Source organism: Macrosteles quadrilineatus, unplaced genomic scaffold (genome assembly GCF_028750875.1).
Source record: "Macrosteles quadrilineatus isolate MER2022 unplaced genomic scaffold, UCM_ALF_1.0 Scaffold_2__2_contigs__length_208266976, whole genome shotgun sequence".
Classification (NCBI taxonomy): domain Eukaryota; kingdom Metazoa; phylum Arthropoda; class Insecta; order Hemiptera; family Cicadellidae; genus Macrosteles; species Macrosteles quadrilineatus.
In genome coordinates, this window is record NW_026542595.1 from 180266471 (window position 1) to 180287505 (window position 21035).

A 21035-nucleotide genomic window follows, 5' to 3' on the forward strand; every position below is an offset into this window, starting at 1 on the left:
AGTTTTTAACCGACTTCCCCACTACCAACAAAAGGAGGAGGTTCTCAATTTGTTTGTGACAAGGTTTTTTTCAATGTATGTTCACCGATTTCTCTGTGATTCTTTTAGTGATCATCGTGGTTACGCCACCGAAATAACCAGGAGAGTTTCTATTTGGTACCATACATAATATTTGTTTCGGTGAAAAATCCGGGAAACCTCAAATATTTAACATTTTTAATTATATTGTCAATTTACCTTTGAATTCAAACATATTGACTGTGTGTGAACTTACTTTTTGTAATACTTGTCGAGCACAAATTGGAAAAAGATCTACTAAAAAATTGAATATGCCTACTTATACACAAGTGTAATATCTGAGTAATTCGTTTGGTAGCTAAAACCCTGCAAAATATCAAAACAATTACTGATTACTGTCTATAACGAATGGATACACCTAATATCAGCGTCTGGGAAGTCAATATTTGTTATGTACCTTTATGTTATACAGACAACAACAAGCCATATAACTACATATAACTTTTACAATTTATTCAACACTACGACATAGAAACAAAGAGCCTTGCATCCCATCCACAAGATACCGTAGTTAATGTTTTATCGTTCCCCGATGCCCGTTGTGTCAGATAAATGCTATTGTACAGTCGAGAGACAACTTCTGCGAGACTTATCTTTCTTCTGCTGCAACAGTGTGTCTGGAATTAAAACAGTCGATGAGATTATTTGTGTATACCAATAGTTACGTAGAACCGTATTACCAGGATCCTAGATGCCAAATGTGTCTGATACGGGTTATTTCTTTATAACCACACTTATTAGATCGTACACACTTATTAGGTATTCTATTCTATAAGTATTATATTCTATAAATTGTAGCTGTGTAAAAATATCACTCATAAAGGGTGTAGATAAAGATGCGTTTCTCAATTCTTTAATATACGGAAGTATCACGGGCGCATAACGGGTTCTGCGTCAATGAAAAACAGATTTAGGCCAAACAGAGGTTTAATGACAGTCGCGTCGTGCAGATGACGCCAAGTATAGATGACGCGAAGGATAGACGAAGCTATGAGAAAACTTCTCAATAAAAACGTAAGTTAATAAAAAATGGTATGAGAATATTTTTAATATTTTTTTACCATCCTAAAACTGTAGTAAAATGAAATTTCTTTTGAATCCAACACGAAAATTTACGATTAATAATTAAAACTAACCTGTGGGGATTTTGAAATTTATTGTCTAACTTGGAATATCAGCCACTTACTGACGTTTGAACTTAAAATCTACAATCCAAACATTACGAAAATTATTGTGTTGAACTGGATTTAGATGCCGCTTGTCTTTGAGAGTCTCTTGAGTCTTTTGGTATCTGAAAAAGGACGAAGTTAGAAAGTGCTAATACCAAGGGTTGGATAGTTCAGCAAAATCCTAGAAATGCCATAGGCGTAAAAATACACAAAATGTAAACACTAATTATAATGAAACATTCCATCATCAATTACACACAAGTTTACCTGCAATATTGATTTCATTGAACATGTGTAGTAGAAGCTATCGGCTTTAAAACTAAGAAGAGCCGTCAACCGGGCTTTATACGTCGTACGTGGCAAGTACCAAGGGGTGTTAAACTGATAGCGCCGTAAAACGTGTAGATTGCATCGTCATCTCCGCCCTTTTTACAAAAAAAATCATTAACATTTTTGTAAAAAAAAAGATAGCCGAGGTTGGTTGTATTTTAGGAGGGACAACCTACATAAATGTTTTTAAAATATTACCATAATGTATATTAGTTTTTATTCGTCATGTTCTATACTACAACTACGTACACAAATACTAACGAAATAGTAAGAGCACAATGATTATTGTTACTGCTGAGACTCAATGTTAAGGCATTGTTGGAATTCTGAATGGCTGAGAAAATCACCACAAAGATCAGGATGTAATTAAGGACGAGTTTGTAGAGGATGGAGATCAGGAAAACACGACCTGCGGTTAACCAAACAAATTCAACCCTTCTCTGTTGTGCATAGTTTACTAACTTAATTCAAATAAACGTGGAATGAAATCAGCAACGAAATGTCATTGGGTTCGAAGATTTCACGTGGTACACTTTGCTCAATTGGAGTAATTTTGAAGTTAATATAGATTTGTTATCATCGTTTCATCAAGTGATACTTTCCAGTGTTGTGAAAGTGCGAATTATGTCCCTCATGCAGTTCGCACGTAACAGAACGTTACTATTGAGGTTACGTTTGCCTTTCAGCAGACTGCCAAGCTTGGCTCAGTTGTGTTTCTTGCATGCGGACGTCCAGCCAACTTCTGCACTTCTGCTGAATCGCAAATCAACCTCTTTGTCCTTCGAGCTTCACGCCCAACACCGCATTTTGATGTTCAACCCCTAAATGTTGGACGATCATTTGGAACAATATTTATACGGTCTATGGCTAAAGTTGGGTCATTCAAGAGTGTTTCAAAACGTAAAAGCTATCGGTACTTACCGTTTTTTGAGAAAATGTGTATTGTATAAACATTTATTTGAAGTCAGATACAACGATAAAATCCCTAATTGGTGAGAAAAATAAATGGAAATACCAACAGAAAGTCATGTTGAGAAATATATTTGTTGATGAACCTTTTTGTATGTTTACCCCGTGAGGCACATAGACCCAACAAAGATAGTTAAAGAACTTTGTATCGTACAGCGTGGCGTGGGTCTTTCTAACTATTTCAGATTAAATAGTAAACTATCACAGATTTTGATTTATGTACGTAAAATATGTTAAATATTGTATAAAGATATGCAAAACACCGTCTAGTAATGTTTGTTAAGACTGTGTAATCAAGATTTTTCAACGTTTTGGGGGGAAATATAACACTGGGTGGTCAAAAAAGGAAACTCAAAAATAAATTATTAGTTTACTAAAACGAAGCTTACAATTACTTAACAAACAAAAACATGTTCTACGTGTCGTCCTTCGTTAGTAACAACTTATTCCATTCGGTCCATGACCTAGCTGGGCGGAAATGTCTATGAACACCCGTCCTTTTTTTGCACCACCCTGTACAATGTGTATTGTCATACTGGAGACGTTTTGAAAAAGATAATTATTGTTCTAAATGAAGACACTTCGCGTTTTGTGAGGGTGAATTATTTCACCAATAGTAACAACAAATGTAGGCTATACCGAATAAAATAAACACCATTAAGTGTTTTTTGCCTTACTATTTAACTGTTTGGTTCGTCTTGCACTACATTCTACATGCTAATATAGTTGGCCAAGGTCCCATTTGCGGCTCATACAACGGCATGTCTAATGGCCTAACGGCAGCGCTGTACTTAACATTCGCACCATTCATCTCCATTACAAGGCACGCGCCTCAATAGTTTCTGTGTGATTGCTTGTAAATAGGTGCATTCAAACGACTCTATGAGGGTCGCTATACACACGCGTCGTATTCATTACATCCTTGAGCTAATTACTGAACAAAACGAACGGAATATAGTCAGACACGATTTGTATAAGCTATTTCATTTTGCTAGGATTTATACATTAGTTTAGTGGTTTGGAAGCGTTGAATCTACTGTTGTCAGAGTGGTATAGGTACAACAAGGTCGGTAGCTAGCGGAATAAAGTTAAATACTTCATTGAAGTGTCTAATAATGTAAAAGTGGGACAAAGTCAAACACTACTTTCTATAAAATGATGGTTTTCACCACTAGGAGCGAAAGTGGCTCTTTTTCGTACGCAATCATAAAAAAAAATACAAAATGGAAATACAATTAAGTAACAAAAAGACACTTTTGCCCCTAGTGATGAACAACTATTTTCTTCATCATGTGGAAATAAAATAACCTTCAAATCGTTACAAACCTATATCACATACTTTGAGGTTATGCAAAGTCAATGTTTACATCAAAGTCATCAATGTTTACATTTCTGTTTCAAATATAAACAACATAATATAATGTGCCTTGAACAAATTTTGAGGTTAGCCAACCAAAAATTTTACTTTAGGCCTATGTTTTTTCTGTTCCCTCAGAAAACTATGGTCTTGCGAACATCATTAGTTGTACGTTCGTTGTTCCATTTTAAACACCAATCACGTAACCAACCAAGTTTATTTGTACCTGGTGCTATTTCATCCGGCGCAAAGTCAGTAAACTTCTGTAACTTTGGACTTAAAAACTTTGGAAAGCGCTTGGAGTAGATGACTTCGTTGAGAGCGCAGTCCTTCAAAGAATACACCTAAATACATTTTCTGAGTTCTCACCTGAGTTCTTTTTGGATTGTTCTGTATCTAATGATATAAAAACTTCGGTAAAAAGGTTCAAAGGTTAATCGTAATTTGTATCCAATTTTATATTAGACTCAATTCGAGTAATATAATTTTTAGTTATTTCCAATTGAGTATTTCAGTTAAAAATGAAAATCTAACACTTTTTCAGTCCATTAGATCCAATAGATTTCGTATTTTACTGCCTGAGCATGTGAATCAATAGGTAGACTCGCAACTTGATTGAATTCATAGTTGACATAACCTAGACTGTATAAAGTGTGCATGAGGCTGTATATTTATACAGTATATCTATAGAATATATTGTAAGCAACACCGTTATTGAGCGGAGCGAGCGAAGCGAGCGAAGCTCTTATACGTCGACTTTTATGCATTTCGTAATACGCAAACTCCTCCTAGACGGCTGAATCAATCGTTTTCAAATTTTGCATGGTGATAAAGACCATATCGGTGAGTGCCAACATCTATATAGCGTTAAAAAAGTCTCTCAGGAATCCGTAGAAAAATGAAACTGAAAATCACATTTTTTAACATTAGTCTTATGGGTTGCTAGGTAACCATGTTGGCTGAATTAAATAACAAGTAAAAAGTAAACAAAAGATTTGAAGTTTTAGCATGTGCTCATAATAAGCCAACTACCCACAGTATACTAGGAAATTACAAATACAGTACAAAAGGAAAAACATCACTTGTTAATATTGAGCAAAGATTATACTTAAGATTACTCGATACATTGTAGTCAAGGGTAGCAGTGCGAAGTCTAGGATCTGTTTATGATGAATACATTAAGGTATCTGCAATCCTAAAATGCTATGGGAAGGGAAGGAAACAGGTCCGTGACGTAGGAAGTAGTGAAGGAAGTAGTATAGGCAATCATAAAATGCTATGGGAATAGATGGAAACAGGTCCGTGACGTAGGAAGTGATGAAGGAAGTAGTAAATGCGAGCAGTCCGGAGTGTGGGGACTGTTTATGACGATAAGATTAGGGTATCTGCAATCCTAAAATGCTATGGGAAGGGAGGAAAACAGGTCCGCGACGTAGGAAGTGGTGAAGGAAGTAGTCAAGGCGAGTAGTCCGGAGTGCGGGAACTGTTTATGACGATTAGAATAAGGTATCTGCAATCTTTAAGTGCAATAGGAAGGGAGGGAAACAGGTCCGCGACGTAGGAAGTGGTGAAGGAAGTAGTCAAGGCGAGCTGTCAGGAGTGAGGGAACTGTTTATGGCGATTAGATAAGGGTATGGGCAATCCTAAAATGCTATGGGAAGGGAGGGAAACAGGTCCGTGACGTAAGAAGTGGTGAAGGAAGTAGTCAAGGCGAGCTGTCTATAGCGTGGGAACTGTTTATGATGATTAGATTAAGGTATTTGCAATCCTAAAATGCTATGGAAAGGGAGGAAAATAGGTCCGCGACGTAGGAAGTGGTGAAGGAAGTAGTCTAGGCGAGTTGTGCGGAGTGTTGGAAATGTTTATGACAATTAGATTAAGGTATCAGCAAACCTAAAATGCTACGGGAAGGGAGGAAAACAGGTCCGCGACGTAGGAAGTGATGAAGGGAGTAGTCAAGGTGAGCTGTCCGGAGTGTGGGGACTGTTTATGACGATTAGATTAAGGTATTTGCAATTCTAAAATGCTATGGAAAGGGAGGAAAATAGGTCCGCGACGTAGGAAGTGGTGAAGGAAGTAGTCTAGGCGAGTTGTCCGGAGTGTTTGAAATGTTTATGACAATTAGATTATGGTATCAGCAAACCTAAAATGCTACGGGAAGGGAGGAAAACAGGTCCGCAACGTAGGAAGTGATGAAGGAAGTAGTCAAGGTGAGCTGTCCGGAGTGTGGGAACTGTTTATGACGATTAGATTAAGGTATTTGCAATCCTAATGCTATGGGAAGGGAGGAAAACAGGTCCGCGACGTAGGAAGTGGTGAAGGAAGTAGTCAAGGCGAGTAGTCCGGAGTGCGGGAAATGTTTATGACGATTAGAATAAGGTATCTGCAATCTTTAAGTGCAATAGGAAGGGAGGGAAACAGGTCCGCGACATAGGAAGTGATGAAGGAAGTAGTAAATGCGAGCAGTCCGGAGTGTGGGGACTGTTTATGACGATAAGATTAGGGTATCTGCAATCTTTAAGTGCAATAGGAAGGGAGGGAAACAGGTCCGCGACGTAGGAAGTGATGAAGGAAGTAGTAAATGCGAGCAGTCCGGAGTGTGGGGACTGTTTATGACGATAAGATTAGGGTATCTGCAATCTTTAAGTGCAATAGGAAGGGAGGGAAACAGGTCTGCGACGTAGGAAGTGATGAAGGAAGTAGTAAATGCGAGCAGTCCGGAGTGTGGGGACTGTTTATGACGATAAGATTAGGGTATCTGCAATCCTAAAATGCTATGGGAAGGGAGGAAAACAGGTCCGCGACGTAGGAAGTGGTGAAGGAAGTAGTATAGGCAATCATAAAATGCTATGGGAATAGAGGGAAACAGGCCCGTGACGTAGGAAGTGATGAAGGAAGTAGTAAATGCGAGCAGTCCGGAGTGTGGGGACTGTTTATGACGATAAGATTAGGGTATCTGCAATCCTAAAATGCTATGGGAAGGGAGGAAAACAGGTCCGCGACGTAGGAAGTGGTGAAGGAAGTAGTCAAGGCGAGTAGTCCGGAGTGCGGGAACTGTTTATGATGATTAGATTAAGGTATTTGCAATCCTAAAATGCTATGGAAAGGGAGGAAAATAGGTCCGCGACGTAGGAAGTGGTGAAGGAAGTAGTCTAGGCGAGTTGTCCGGAGTGTTTGAAATGTTTATGACAATTAGATTATGGTATCAGCAAACCTAAAATGCTACGGGAAGGGAGGAAAACAGGTCCGCAACGTAGGAAGTGATGAAGGAAGTAGTCAAGGTGAGCTGTCCGGAGTGTGGGAACTGTTTATGACTTTTAGATTAAGGTATCTGCAATCTTTAAATGCAATGGAATGGAGGGAAACAGATCCATGACGTAGGAAATTGTGTAGGATGTAGATGTGTGGATTTATGCATCTCCAATACTACGGTGCTTTCAGAGTGAACTAATGATTTTCCCCGAGCAAAGCTCGGTCCCCAGGTACTATAATCAAATGACGACACTAGCTTGAGGTTCGTGACGTATGAAGAGGTTAAGGAAGTAGTAAAGGTGAACAGTCTGGAGTATGGAAACTGTTTATGACGATTAGATTAAGGTCACAACGTTCCTAAAATGCTACGGAAAGGGAGGGAAACAGATCCGCGACGTAGAAACAGGTGAAAGAAGTAGTAAGGTGAGCAGTGTGGAGTGTGGGAACTGGAAACCGTTTGTAGCAGTTTTAATGTATCTGCAATGCTGAAATGCTATGAGAAGGGATGGAAGCATGCCCAAGACATAGGAAATTGTGAAAGAAGTAGTAAAGTCTAGCAGTACGGACAGTGGTGATGTTTGTTGCAATTAGATTAACGTATCTAAAATACTAAAATGCTATGGAAAGCGATGAATACAGGTCCACGACGTAAGTGGTGAAGGAAGTAGTAAAAGCTGGCAGTGCAGAGTGGGGGAACCGTTTGAGCAGATGGATAAATGAATTTGTAATACTTAAATGCTATGAGAAAGGAAGGAAACAGGCCAATGACGTAGTAAATGGTGAAGGAAGTAGTAAGGCTAAAAGCGCAGAGTGTGGGAACTGTCTTTGGCAATTAAATTAATGTATCTGCAATCCTAAAATGCTATGGGAAGAGAGGGAAACAGGTCCACGACGTAGGGTGTGGTGAAGGAAGTAGTAAAGGTGAGCAGTGTTGAGTTTGGGAATGGATTAATGTATCTGCAATGCTAAAATGCTACGGGAAGAGACTGTAGACTGTAATATGTTAAAATGATTACGAAGCACAAATCGATACATATTTTCGATACATGCAATCGTTTACAATCGAAATTTACAACTGAGTTGACAACAGCTGATTTTTACTCCATAGAGGCTAAAAACGATTTTTACTCCCTAAATATTAAAAATGCTACTTTAGACCCGCAGCGCATGCATGAAAAAATACTGTTTTTACTGCAGTAAGACAAAAACAATATAATATGAACCCTTGATGACTCCGCTCAATTTTGTGGATGCCTCTGCGAACGCCACCTAGTTTTTATAGTCAATTTACTTGTTGTTTTTATTGTTAGTATATTTTACGAAAGTTTTTAGGGAATTGTGTGGTGCAAGTGAGGTAATTTAGTTTTTTGTTCTATACATTACTCCAAACACACCAAGTAGTCCGAAATTCATGTTATACTATACATTAGTGGTTTACATTCATATTTTTAAGATGGTCCGCGTTTACTCGTAGCTCCTGGATTCAATTTAACACAACGGAGTTTAACGCAGTTTGCTAATTTCTGGTAATGTTAAGTAGTATAAAGAGCTGAGCTGATGCCTAAGCAGTAATTGCTGTCTCTTGTTGCATTATACTAAGTGTCCACGAGAGGCCAATGGAAAGAACCTGCGAGAAAAGTTTATTCAACTCGTTAACAAAACCACAATTTTTAATCTTAAAATCTTTTTTAACGGAATACTTAAAATAAAATTGTGTATAAAATGAAATATTATTGCATCCCAGTATTGCCGTTTTGCTCAACATTTTCTTTTTAAAGGATATATAAGATGAATTTTTCAAATTGTATTTATTTCTAAGACAACTCCTTTAGTTTATAGTATGTTCCCGCAGTAATACTAGTTTTAAGGTTTAGACCTTTTGTATACCGCATGCGCAATATTTTCCAGGATTTGTTGTCGGAATCTGTTCCGTAATAAAATGTAGGTTGGATACGTTTTACTTGATGATTGTTTATTTGAAATTTAGGTTCAAACCCAAATGATTCCCAGTCTCCGTGGTTTAGATTTGCAAGTTTTGCTTGAACGTATAAAATAAAAACATTTAAATGCTCTTTTTACAACAACGTTAAGTACTTAGAAAGACGAATTCAACATTAATTTATCGCTTTCGCTGATGGCTGTATGTAGCGGCCTCATACCGATTGCATTGCAGTATAGTAATAGCTATTAGGTCTGTTTCCATATGACCCAATATATGGAGAGAGGTGGTAAAGGTTTAACCTATAGTCCTAGTTGATTGTCAGTTTGGTGTGTTGGCATTAGTTTCCAAGCAAGATATTGGTGGCAATTCAAAGTCAATTTACATGGTTTGCAGACATGTAATCAGCCGTTCATATAAAAATGTGTCCAATGTCCAATGGTTGAAGAAAGTTAGATACTTCAGATATTACTCCACCAACGCAATAAAAATTAAATGTTTGAACCATTTTTACGTTCAATTAGTTTGAACCATTGACTATTAAAAAAGGGGGACCGGTATTGTGGTTAGGTTAGGTTTGTAGGTAAATTAGTACGCGATGCATCAGGATAGTTGAAAACAAATACAATTAAAACACGATTTGGTACTATTTTTTATTGGAACGATTTTTTGGTCAAAATCAGCTGACTAAGTTAACAATAGGAAAGTGTATCGCATGTGTACTCAAGTCCTGATGAGTCTATTTTATCCGATGAAATCCAAATACCAGAGCGATTTTTTAGGTCGCCCAATGCTATATTTTGGTCAAAACGTAAAAAGCTAATTTATATAAGGAGATTGTCAAAATACAAAAATGTTCAATAGGAGTATTTTTTTATCCCATAGTTCGTTACAGAGCTTCACACCGCACATCTTGTTCCCCTCCCTCCCTCCGTACACCAGGGCTGCTTGTGTTTCCACCCTTGTACATTGCCGGCTAACTCTTTTATCCGTGGCTATTCAGCTTCTGACCCTGCTTTCTTTCGAATAAGATTTAATTATTTTCTGTTTGCACTCTCTTTGTTATTCATCCGGCGCTCGCTGGAATATTTATTCACCCTCTGGCAACTCTAGACTTTATAGTGTCGCTTTTCCATGCTGTATGCGGTGTGTAATGGAAAATAAGCTTATTGTCCATTCTTTCACAGGATCAAACTGGTTTTAAAATATTATTTTATTAGACAGTAAAATCAACTGCCATTGAGTTTGGAGTAATGGTCGAAACAAACCAATTCTAGCCATTCACGGAAGAGTTGTTTACTGTGGCAATAAACCCAGAAATCCCATTTGAAGAATTTATTGTTGTTTTAATGTAAGTTACTATTGCCCCGAGTACAGTTTTTAACTCCAGTAAATCTGGGAGAATCCAACTTATGAATCCAATTCGCATCCAGTCTTGAAAAGCAATCAAACCTTTGTAACATCCATTAACAACATTAGCTTTACGATTTTGATGTGATGTAACCTACTATTGACTATATACTACTTTATAATTGAACTTCTTGAGAATAAAGTTGATGTCTCATTTATTTCATGTGTTATATTGGTTTAAAATTTCCTCAAGTGCAATGAGAAAGTAAAATTTTTTAATCAATCATTGGTGAACATTTGCCAAGAAGTTAGAGAGGTTATGCTAACACTAAGGCTGATGCTACACTTTTCGTGATTTAATTTCATTTTCGCATTAGAAAATATTCGTTGTGAGCTGTTGATGTCATACAACTTTGCATAATAGACTTAAATCATACACACTATGTCAGTTTAATTGGTTTCGTATTTTGTATGTAGTACGTACTTTTACATCGTGGCTCGTCAATTCTAAACGATAGTAACATTCACGATTTGAAAGCATGCTAGTTGTGTAGCATACTCTAAAAACCTTCATAAGTGCTTAACATTATTTCACTATGAATCAAACATAAACTCGATTGATCAATTACATACAGTAAGAAAATACCGTGACAATGCTTTCTAATCATGGCCTTGTTCACCTACCAACCAGTAGATAAATAGACAGTGATACACTCATTTTATTTTATTTTATTCTATCCCAACGGACTTCCCTTTTGACATAATATCTTAACATCATCTTGATATACGATCTTGAGCTTAAAATAACTACACTGTGCTCCGGTCCCAATAGCATAATGAAAAAGATAATAAGTCTCAATAATTGTACAAATGTCGCAATAGTTAAACCCTACAGTCCCTATGACACTTCTACAATCGCGCACTACAGAGAATAATTGTGGATATAAAACCTAAATGCTTTTCGATTTCGTTATTTTCGACACTTCCTTGTAAATGGATTACTATTAAGTTTTTTTTTTATTTTAATCCATATCATTGCCATTTTAGAAGATATTAAAAAAACTAAATGGTTCAAACTCTGGTCATTTTACCTTGTAACATAAACCTTTTGTTAGGTTAAGTCATTATTTGATAGCTCCATGACATAAATGGTATCTGGGTCCGGAATTGATTTCTCTTGTAATAGTATCGGTTCCTTACCGCTCTAACCCTACAATTAATTATTTCAAACGATTTTCTACACAAGCATTTTGTTTTGTATTTCGTACAATTTAGTGGATGTACGTACAGTGCTTTACTATCAATGTCCCCGACTTTTGCTCCATTGTTGTCCCCTCGGCTTGCAGCACCTGCAGATCTCCCCCTTGTGATACTCTGGGTCTCAGTCTCGGTGTGGCGGCATGGCTTGTGATACTCGTGTGCGATCTGTGATGTGTGATGTGTACTCGGACATGTTCATGCATGTACCTTCTGGGTTTTCGTGAAGTGGTGAAAATGTTAAAGGATTTTAGCAACAGTTATTAGTGCTGATATAGAGAGTAGTTCACTTTGATGTAATTAGGGATAATTCACTGTGGTGAATGGCGTTTTAAATGTTTAGTTTGACAGGTAAGGGGTTACTTCAATTTATTTTATGTTTTAAAATAAGATCAATATTTACAATTTACAACACGAATTACATTTAAATTTTCAACGTTTACCACCATCTGTATATTAATATGCAAGCATGTTTCTTTAAAACATTTCTTCTCAGTTCGTATGCATTGCAGGGATATAATATGTTCACCATCCCTTTATAAATTAAATTAGGCTAAAAATAAGCACACAAAATGAATTTTAATAAAAAAAAACTAACATGGGCCTTATGGGTTGCCATGCTATAATATATACAGTGACGAAATAGCAACACAATATAAACAGAAAATCAAAACAAATGGAATAAATTACAATCAAATGTTTTATTTACAGCGTGGGGTGAAAATAGAGAAGCCTGTACATTACAAATTTTGGTCGGGTTTTCGACCACTGGACGACCACTAGTTATTATTATTTACTAACTGTAATGATTACGTAGATCGGGGGGTTTTGCAGAAAAAGATTTGCCGAATTTCTTTTTACAATTTTCCATGAGCTCAAAGTCTGGCCAATTGTAATTTATATTAGGTCTAACGTGATGTGATAAGCTTATATTACAAGTTATCGGTAGTGCGTTTTTACATTCCACAATCGTTATAGGATTCGATTTCAAGTAAAAAATATGTTACATTGTTAATTTTTGCATCAACTAACATCTTTATACATCTACCTTTAAACCTTTTGTTGAAAGAACATTGTTAGTGGTGGCCAAATTATGTTTAAAGGTTTATTGTAGTCATTATCCATATAGTTTTAGCAAAACAATCTTTGTGGAGCTTTGGCTGACATCCTTGTGTATTCTGCACCATTGTGATCCGTCCTCGGCTGAGCAGATAATTGCTCGATTTGTCTGTGGGAGCGAGTGAGAGAGTGAGTGTGAATAGGTCGTCTATCTCTGTCTAACTCACTATCTGAGAGACTACATCACGTAGTAAAGGGAGCCTCAGTGATTTCTGATACCATACCGAACTCTCGGCGGGTGTTCTGCATTTTCCTGTACTCAATACTTTTAGACATTGGCGTCATTTACGCACTAGATCAGCTGTTAGCTGCTTAGCTGATGGTTTGATAAACCCTATCATTTGATGTGAAGCACACGAATACTTTAATAGGTATAGATCATAAACATAAACAGATGGCGTTTCTGGCCCGAATCCTATATTTTTTATGTTAAAACATGTTAAATCAAATTATGTTTTTTTTTCGGGACAGAAACGTCATTTTTCATGATGCATACTGATTCTTTTCGAGTATTCGTGGTGAAGCGTAGTGAGTGTTTGACTAAGAAATCGTAATTTTTGAAAATCAGTGGATTATTTACATTCTTGTGAGTTAAAAAGCAATTGCTCTCCTAGTTGTAGTTTTAGGGGTCGATCGTTCAATTTTTTTTACGTTAAAAGCGTTCCTGGAGTTATATACAAATAAATGATACCTTATGCTCATCAAGCAGGTCATAAACTCATGACGAGTTTGTGTTTGTAAGTTTGTTGCAATACAGTACATGCAACGTAAATTATTTGTTTATTGCCATTAACTAGTATTTTAATTATACTAGTTTAAATAGATTTAGTTAGTAATGTATGTTTTAAATCCTGTTTAAGAGAGTGAAACTTGTAATTATTCTGTATTGTTATATTCTGTCATGTATTTAAAAACATACTTTGGTTTTATATTAATAGTTTACATATCATTACGTAGGCCTATTGAACAAAAAACACCTAAATTTATATTATTATTAGGACCGATGTATGTGTTAGATAGTGCATGAATTTATTGATGAACACACTCCTACTTGTTATTTTGCTAAGACGCAAATAATGCTTGTTAAAAACGGCAAATTTGGTCTATCGAACATTCTATAAAATAAACTGCCATCAAGATTATATCTTTCCAACGTGTTCTGCACTTTGGATTGTAAGCAACATCCATCAGCGTCGGATCACAGTATCAATTTGTCCCATTTAACATTTCCACAGAGTAAGGCGATAGCGTGAGAAAGCGAGAAAGAGTTGAACGAAGGATCAGCTGTGAGATTAAATCCTTGTGTCATTGAGGTCCTTGAAGCACCCCCCACCCCAGACAGCTGTTTCTGTCACACTAGGAAGTTACTAGGTTCTCTTCTGATCCTTTCAAATGCTAATCTACGTACAAAGGTCCGATGAAGGCTTCCGTGTCTTTGTTTGTTTATTGCCCGGGATTGTTGGGTGTCCTACTATTTGCCACCAGTGTCGTTTGCTACCAGTGTCATTTGCCACCAGTAGGGTCAGTTCCTGGAATTCCCGCCATGGCCGTTCCTATGAGTCATAACCATGTAGATGTACTTATAATTTTTTTTGGATATTAAATAAATGTTTATAACTCCAGTTACAACTTTGGAAGTGAAAATTAATTTTACCATCTTGTTCGGCAAAAGAAAACGCACATTTTGAGTCCAAAATCACATAATCGCAAGTTAAACAGTATAAGCCTATCTATGTTAAGGTATTTTAAGCTATTTGAATATTCCTTACATGGCCTAAGATTAGATAAATAATACAAAAATAACATTTGGCACAGTATACAACGCATCAATGAGATTAAATCCTATTAAAATACTTGAAAAGACGCAGTTTCAGTGTTTAGTATTCTTCGAATATACAAGGCGAAGAACTTAAATGTACCACCTAGTTGCAATCTCAGAAACTACTCGATTTAGAGAAAACTTTATATGGGGAATTTCAACTACTATCTTATGACATTCAAAAATATGAATTCTCTTCCTTTAAAGTGTGATATTTTCATTATTTAACTTACAAATTTCTTATCGGACACCTTGTATTTTATGACGATTTTAGACTGTAATTTCAAAAATGTTTTCAGTTTATTTTTTCTATAAAGCTACGTAAAGGAGTTACAGCGTGTAAAATTTAGATTAAAGTAGCTTTTGGTTACATTCAGCAAGATATAGCTCCTAAACGAGTAAGTTTGGAGAAAAAGTGCAAAGAATAAATTATAAATGTTTTAAAATTACATCTACATTCTAAAAATATCATAAAATATATTGAAATTATTCCTTTGAGACGTTAGGTTCATGTAACAGTTATGGGATAAACAACAGACCTAAAAACTGTGTTTTGTTATCATAAGTTATCTTGAAGTTCTTTGGAAAGAATCCTTCATATGTCGGTATTATGTTGTGTAAAATTCTGCCTGATAACTTCTTAAAAATAAGCAACTAAAACATTTATGTTAACCAAGTGCGTATATCGTCTAAATTAATTTGTTGATTAAATGTGGTTTTATTTAGTACGTTATTAGTATACATTTTTATTTAGCCGCTTTAGATTAAGTTTGTATTAAAGATTCATTTAACTGTGATGTCATTCTTGTGCAATATGCATCTACTTATGTATAATTCAACTTTAAAAATCTTTGTACAGCTAAATCTAGAGTTCTAATGGACCGATTTATTAATTAGTGGGTCATTGGAAAGCTTAATTCATGTAGATTTGCAAATAATTATGAACGTTTTTAGCGAATTAATAAATAAATTAGACTAACACTTTGTAAAACTTGGTGAGAACAGCACTAACTATGTCGTAACTACAAAAACACAGATAGGAATAAGCGTTTCCGTTATGTATTCCCCTACTACTAGAGAGAGTGTTGGAATTTTTACCATAAAAATGTTGCAAGAGAGGGCGATAGTGTGAATTATAGGTATTCCTTGGTCCATCGGCCGGTGCCTAGAGGGGTGATGACCGACGGACTAGGGTTGGGGCTGATGACTCACCCAGACAGGTATAAAGTGGTGGCAAATGACACAAATCCTAGAGTGGTGGCAAATGACACTGGTGGCAAATAACACATATTCGGATTGTTGACGATGCTGCATTTGTTTTGTAAGTAAATTTACACGCGTTGATTGTGAAGTGTTTTGTGAGTTAGTTGTTACAGTTAAGCGGGGTTTTTTTTTTCGGAAAATAATGTGGTTGTTTTCTGAAGTAAAATATTATTAAGCTATTTTTACATGATAACCCATTTGATTTTACCTCTTAAAACCGCATGTTAGCGGAAGAAGTAGCTGTATTTTTAGGAGCATATATTATGTAAAAATGTTACCGGTTTGATCCTAGAAAAGTCAGTAGCTTTTTGATTTTTCGAAACGTTCGAAACTGGACCTATCTGCCTTATAATAGAATGGAGATGGTTGCAGAAAGTTAGCTGGTCTATCTTCGTAAAATGCTATAATTTCACTCATTTTTGTATAAATAAGTACCCTGGTGTATTGGAATCTTATTAATCCCATCTAATGTGTATTTTGACAATTGAAGTTAATTACATGCAAAGTAAGGGTCCCACGAAATTTTTAAAATCCAAATCATATTAAATGTTTTTATATTCGGATAAAACACTGAACGATTTTATCTGACCCACGTTAAGTTCCATCACAAATTAAAGAGTACCTCTATATCTGTTGGTTATTCCAACGTTTTCTTTTGTTTTGAATTTTGGACTGGATGAACGTTTTGGACTGGGCGCTGTGACCTTTAACCCCAATGAGGAAACTAGCCACAAACAATTAAGAACGTTGAATACCAGATCCTTTTCTTGGGTCGGCGCCACTGGACTCTCAAATCCCAGAAACTACGGGACTATTTCTGAACCTCGACACTTCGGCTCCTTGAAGACTGGGTGATTTATGTCCTGGGGAACACGAGGCATCAGTTGTAAGTGTTTCGTCTAATTAACGTACAAACGAGCCCGCTCTGGTGATAACAGCTTACTGTTTATCATTTGGAACCAGCTGTAAAATTTGAACGTTTTAAACTTAGTTATAGCATAGATGAAGTAATATAAATAATATATAGTAACTAGCAGAGTACCCGTCCTTCGTACGGGGTTGGAATATAAGTATAAAATGCTTATTGCAGTTATACTCAAGTTTTGCGTTTGCAATAAGGGAGGACCAAGTTTGATAATTTTTTTTTTTTTTAATTTACAGTATTCTATAGTATTACACATCTACCATAGCCATAATGTTCTACCACTTCACCTAAACAATAGAGAAAAATAAATTATCAACAATTCGCAAAATATCACAAATTATTAATGAAACGAAAAACATAAATATAACTGTAAACAATCCTACTTTGAGAGTTCTCATTACGAATCACAGTTTTTTGTTGCTGCTTAGTTCAAATTAGCTGTTTTCATAAATGCAAAAAAATATAGTGCTGAACCCTGTTGGTAAATCTTATAACTTTTTAATGCTTTTCCATATCATAGAACCAACTTTTTAAGTTGAAACAGCTGACTAAATTCTTTAATTCCCTTTAAATATGAATACTCATAAGGTTAACATGGGGAATCACAGAGCCACTGGGGCGGAGCCCGAAAGGATTTTTGAGATAAGAATATGCCTATATGTTAATCGGGAATGTAAGCTATCATCATGCCAAATTTCAGCCCAATCCGTCCAGTGGTTTATGCGTGATTGAACTTCAAACAAACAAACAAACAAACAAACAAACAAACAAACAAACACACAAACTTTCACATTTATAATATTAGTAAGATAAGATATATATTATTATATATTACTATATATATTATAATAATATATTATATATATATTATATGTATTATAATATATAGTAATATATATAGTACACTATAGTAATATATAGTGTTTATTTATTCTATGGTTATAGCTTTGCTACACATGTAATGTATGAACACATAGAAAAATGTACTTCAATAGGACTGTAGAGCAAGTTCTCGCCTCAGACATTTATATTTCCATAGGTCCTCTAGAGATATGAACATGAGCTGAAACTTTATCTATGACTAAACTGAAATAATGATTTTACTTTGGAGATTTGAATATTTGGACCATGAGTAGCTTACAGAATTCATACTTTTATGGATGCATTTTTGTCCTTCTTCTTATTCTTATTCATTGGCTTAAATTTAATTTTATTACAACAACTACAAAGCAGACAAGAGACGTTATTTTTTTCCTTTATTGCTTTGTTCATTTTTGCGTCAATTTAAAGAGATGGGTTTATAGTTTTAAGTACTCATTTAAATACACTTTGATACATTGGTGTAAATATTTTATCTAGGCATAGTAAGAGGCAAACATGTTTCTTTAAAACCTTTTTTCTCAGCTCGTGTGCATCGCAGGGAAAATCTACGCATAGTGTTAGAAATATATTTTCCTGTAGATGTACTCACCTCCATAAATCAAAATAGACGTAAAAATAAGCACAAAAATTAATTTAAAATTAAGAAATATTAACATGGACCTAATGGGTTGCCATGCTATTGACGAAATAACAACGCAATATAAACAGAAAATCAAAACAAATGGAAGAAATTCCAATCAAATGTTTTATTTACAACGTATGGTGAAAGTAGAGAAGTCTGTACATCACATATTTTTGGTCATGCTTTCGACCATTGGACGACCTCTAGTTCAAATAATTGTATAAAACTGTGTGCTAATTTTATCCATGTAGAACCAACTTGAAATTTTCTTTCAATTACTTTGATGGTTATTTGGTAATACTGAAATAATGATCGCTTCCCCGTGATAAAAGTAAGTTTTATTATCATAATGAAAGGTTGGAATGTACATTCATGGACACATAGTGAATAACATACTCATTCTAAGATAATTTTAGTTTTTTGTAAAAAAATATATATAGTTATGAAAATATTTCTGGCGTTGAAAATATTGTAGAATGTTAATTTGCAAGAACCCATCACTTACAGGCCTACAAGCCGACACGTAATATTCTGACACATTTATCATTGGTAAACCATTCCAGATTTGGTTAAACCACGTAAAACAACTGCGTAACGAACACTCGTTGACTGAAATGTCTCCGGCTTTTTACTCGTGTTTAATGCAACTCCTAGCAGTTGTTTTAAGTGTAATTCCTACTTGAAGAACCTCTGGGTATTTAATATCCTCTTGAAGCCGCTCTCTAACTGTTCAGTAAACTCAGTAATGCGCTGCTAAATTTTCACTGTGTTGCTATTAATGAAAATGTATAGTCGACCCTCGATGTATTAATTGATACATGACCGCTTTGAAAGTTATGTATACTAGGTAATAGGCATGTGTGTATTCGTGATAATAGTAGTCTTAGTTCTATTAATTAATTGCTATAAATTTAAAAGTGTGCATGGTAAAAATGTATAATGGATACACTATCACTAATGCCAGGTGGACACAATGTTAAAGTTTAGTGAAGTGTAGATCACTTTTCAAAACGAATTTTTGTACTCGTTAGATATGTTTTGTATTTGATCCAAATACTTTTACTCAACCGGAATCTCATTCATCTTGAGGTGCGCCAGTTGTTACACCACAAGAATTTAATATATTAGTACAAGATATAAGGAACGCAGAAGGTTTGATTCTTCAGTTCTCCAGCGATACTCCCACGCTGTTGGCGGGTGAAGCAGAGTGTTTGTGGGGTTTTGAGAAGGGAAGTGGCGCCAAATTATCCCATCGCTCAGGGTGGCAGTGACCCGACACCGCGGGGTGATTGTAGGGCGGTCCCTTCCACACCCTAACCTAGGATCACCTAGTTGAGGGTCGGAGTCTCTAAATTACTTTGGGTCTCGGTCACCTCCGGTGTGGTGGAGAGCTAAGTAATGTCAAGTGTTGTGCTTTCATATAGGTGTACAGTACAATTTGACCTTGGACACTTGCCTTTATGTCCATCATGTAGTACTGGTTTTATGGAATATTATGGGTTTGAATTCTGGAGTTTATCTCTTCATGTGGTCCAGCTAAATCGTAGGTAGCCTCGGCAGTTTTGACCTGCCTTCTACCGGCGCCAATGTAGATTTTTTTGTATTAAAAAGGTTTAAATACCTTTTATCAAGCAATCCATTTAATTGCAGTTGCAACTAGTTTCGACTCCTATGTGGAGTCATATTCAGGCGGTACAAGGACTTCTTCTTTCTTCACATGAAGAGTTTCATATTTAACACGTACAAATAAATAAACATTTACACACGACACAAAACACGTTACGGACACGAAACATTTACTGATCAGTTACGACAACAGACGACGCTAACCCGGCGGAGTTTTGAGTATTGAATGTTGAGTAAACATTTGTTGTAAATTGTTGCAAAGCACGTTATGTATCTTGACACTTTAAGACAATGGTTAAACTCTGATTTTGTTATTAAAGGATCAAAGAGAACGCACTTTATCTGACCCTTGCCAGAAATGGATGATCGCCTTTTAGATTGTCCCCACGTGTTGATGTATCCTTGTTCTAGTATGTGGATGATGTATCTATGTTGCTACATGTTGATGTTGATGTTGCTGTTGCTTCATGACGGTGTTGCCGTGTTGCAGGGCCCCAGGATGAACCCCGAGATGGCCATGGTGGTCCGCCGGACAGAGGAGCGAGAAGCCCTGCGGGGTGTGATCGCTCAGTGGAACGCCAACAGGCTGGATCTGTTCGAACTGTCCGAGCCGAACGAGGTAAGAATATATTTTAAGTTGCACCTTCAGCTGTAACAATGTGTCATAGTGTTTCTTTGATGTTCGAAGTAGACGAAGTCACTAAAGTGTGGTGCCAATTTAATAATTCAACTTTTTAAGACGCCCTTTCTTGATTGGTCATTAAAATTAATATTACTATACATTCGTCTAAGTATAAGTTTTTATTTGGTAGCGATATTATGAAGAGGAAACGCCAATAAAGTCAATATACGTTTTGGTAAAACGTAACTTATTTGGCTCACACGTTTGTAGAATTTTAGGATAATTATCTTTGCCGTTGAAAGAATTTTTATTTATTCTATATTCATAGTAACAAAAAAAAAAAACAATAAATTGTTCATGTAATTGTAAATTTAACTACGGAAAAGTAAGGAAGTACCAAGGAATAATAAGGCTACTAAGGTATCCATGACCTTATCTGTGTTGTGACTGATCGTG

At 35.9% G+C, this 21035-nt stretch overlaps 1 protein-coding gene across 4 annotated transcripts in view; it reads left to right on the forward strand.

Annotated features, from left to right (window-relative positions):
* Positions 1 to 21035, forward strand: part of LOC128988204 (afadin-like) — a 236312-nt gene that overhangs the window by 36897 nt on the left and 178380 nt on the right. For all 4 annotated transcript variants that reach the window (XR_008490340.1, XR_008490341.1, XR_008490342.1 and 1 more), the window contains exon 2: positions 20448 to 20576. Coding sequence is in view for 1 of the 4 variants with exons in the window: in XM_054409470.1 (XP_054265445.1) it covers positions 20457 to 20576 (120 nt within the window). In the remaining 3 variants the exon portion in view is untranslated. The remainder of the gene's footprint in view (positions 1 to 20447; positions 20577 to 21035) is intronic.